The sequence below is a fragment of the Mangifera indica genome, chromosome 10 (assembly GCF_011075055.1).
Source record: "Mangifera indica cultivar Alphonso chromosome 10, CATAS_Mindica_2.1, whole genome shotgun sequence".
NCBI classification, from domain to species: Eukaryota; Viridiplantae; Streptophyta; class Magnoliopsida; order Sapindales; family Anacardiaceae; genus Mangifera; species Mangifera indica.
The window spans coordinates 14,702,987-14,705,083 of NC_058146.1; the positions used below are offsets into that span (position 1 = coordinate 14,702,987).

At 36.5% G+C, this 2,097-nt stretch overlaps 1 protein-coding gene across 1 annotated transcript; it reads right to left on the bottom strand.

The window, feature by feature from the left end:
• Positions 1-617: 617 nt before the first annotated feature.
• Positions 618-2,097, bottom strand: LOC123228417 (tRNA uridine 5-carboxymethylaminomethyl modification enzyme MnmG-like). The gene is made up of 2 exons (XM_044653845.1): positions 2,050-2,097; positions 618-943 (listed from the first exon to the last, which is right to left on the bottom strand). The coding sequence occupies exons 1-2, from the start codon at positions 2,089-2,091 to the stop codon at positions 749-751; spliced, it is 237 nt and encodes a 78-aa protein (XP_044509780.1). The 5' UTR covers positions 2,092-2,097; the 3' UTR covers positions 618-748.

The window sequence follows — 2,097 nt, forward strand, 5'->3', positions numbered from 1 at the left end:
AGAAATTTAATGAGTCAACCCACCAATAGCGCATGGAGCACCACGTTAAAGACTTGACATAACACAATCCGTTATAATACCGGTTGTGTCATATGCCTTCATTAGTGGGCACCAACCCGATTTGTAAGTCTTATACTATAGTGGGTTTTAGTACAATGCAATTTGATCTGCTAACACAACAGATTGCATCAAAGTTAGTATCACATAACTTGATCTGATTCGTTACCACCTCTACGAACACGTAATAAAAGCATTAAAATGACATACTATGTCTTGAAATAACAAAGATATGCTTTTGAGTCATCATTTTTGTCTAGAAATAAAAAATATATACGTTAACAACTTATCTCCCTCCTTGCATTAAGTTTTTGTTTTATCGACACCCACCAATTTTCACGTACACATCTTTTCAACTTTGAATATGTCCACTCTGTGAAGTGCCCCCAAAAATAGAGAAAAATCTCCTTGCAACGACCTTTGAAGGCCTCTTTTGTATGCTTTCTACGGCCTGATTCTCACTCATGTAAACCAGCAGTCTTCTTCATGAATAGAATGAACGATGATAACAAAAACTTTCTTTTGATATTTTGACGTTTAAATAATTTTCTTTTTCTGGATACGCTTTCATATGGCTGGTCTCTTTCACATTGTTTCTTTGTACATTTTGATGACAACAGTCATTCTTCTGTTCCTGAATCAGTAAAATAGATAAGAGGATTTTTAAACTGCCTGCATCAAAGAGAACATCTCATGAGCTGATGGTCTCTGTCAAAGGGACTTCAGTGGCCTGAATTGTATCAGCCATGACAGAAGCTAGCATTTGGTGCCTCCTCTGCTCATGGGCTTTCCTTCGGTTGGATTCAAGGATTATAAGGAGAGCAGTAATGTCAGCAGGGCTTACTCCTCCCACTCTACTTGCTTGACCAATGGTTTGTGGCCTCACCTGAAAGCAAGAAAATCCAAATTAAGATTGGCATTATTATTGGAGGATCCTGCAACTTTATATGCTCCAATAATGATGGAAAGCACAGGGTTATCAAATAAAATGCATTTTCCTACGAATATTTGAACAACAATACGGTAGGTTTTGCTTTTACAGTAGGAAATACACAAAGACTTCATCCACTGTTTTCAAATTTCATTGGAACCAAGCTCTCCAGCTCTTTGGATTTGGGTAATACAGCTTGATGTTGAAAACACAAGTAAAACTCATTACAATTAAAGGTTGAAGCCAGTACTGATTCTATCCACCAGCTAAACTATTAGTGTTGCTAATAAATCCATGGCATATCCCTAACTAGTATCAAACAGCTTTCACAATCTCCATATACTTCCAGTGCAATGTCTTTGAACAAGCTATCATTACATTAAGAATATAGATTCCTAAGATAATCAATAAAAACTGCACTGTGCAGGCCTCCACAAAAGTGCACACAGAAGTCACCTGAAAGCATACATGTACTTCTAAATTTACCTAAATTGATTCTTGTAAACGGAGATACACAGTAGATGTGACCGCAAATAACCCAAAATGAAAATAGAAGTGTTTGCAAATTTTTTTTTTTAATAAGTATATTAAAACCATGCCCTGGGAGGGGAGAAAAACTAACAACCTAAGCTCACCCAACAAAATAAAAGGGCAGCCAAAAACTAGGTATAAGATGTACAAAGAAAAAACCAAGGAAAAAAGTTTAGAGACTCAGCAAGAGAGGGTAATGAGCTCTTGAAAGACTATCTGAGTTCCTACAAAAATAGAGTTCAAGTGGAAAAGCCAACTCAAAACACCACACCAAACAAAGAATGAGGTCTAGAAATGAGCTATAATTTTGTAGGAATCTAGCTGCAATGCAAGTGACTTAGGCTTATAGTTAAAAAGTCTAGGCATAATCCCATGAACCTCCAATTCTAATTTGTATTCTACACTGACACTACATGAGATCCTCCCAAACACAGAAACTAAAAAGCAAGAAAGATCCTCCTGATTTGCCAATAGTAGAGTGTATGTGTGTTGTTGTGAAGTTCAGTATCCAAATTATATATGCTACAAACCTTAGAAAGTTTCTCACGTGCTTCTAGAGACATAGTTGTCATTGTATA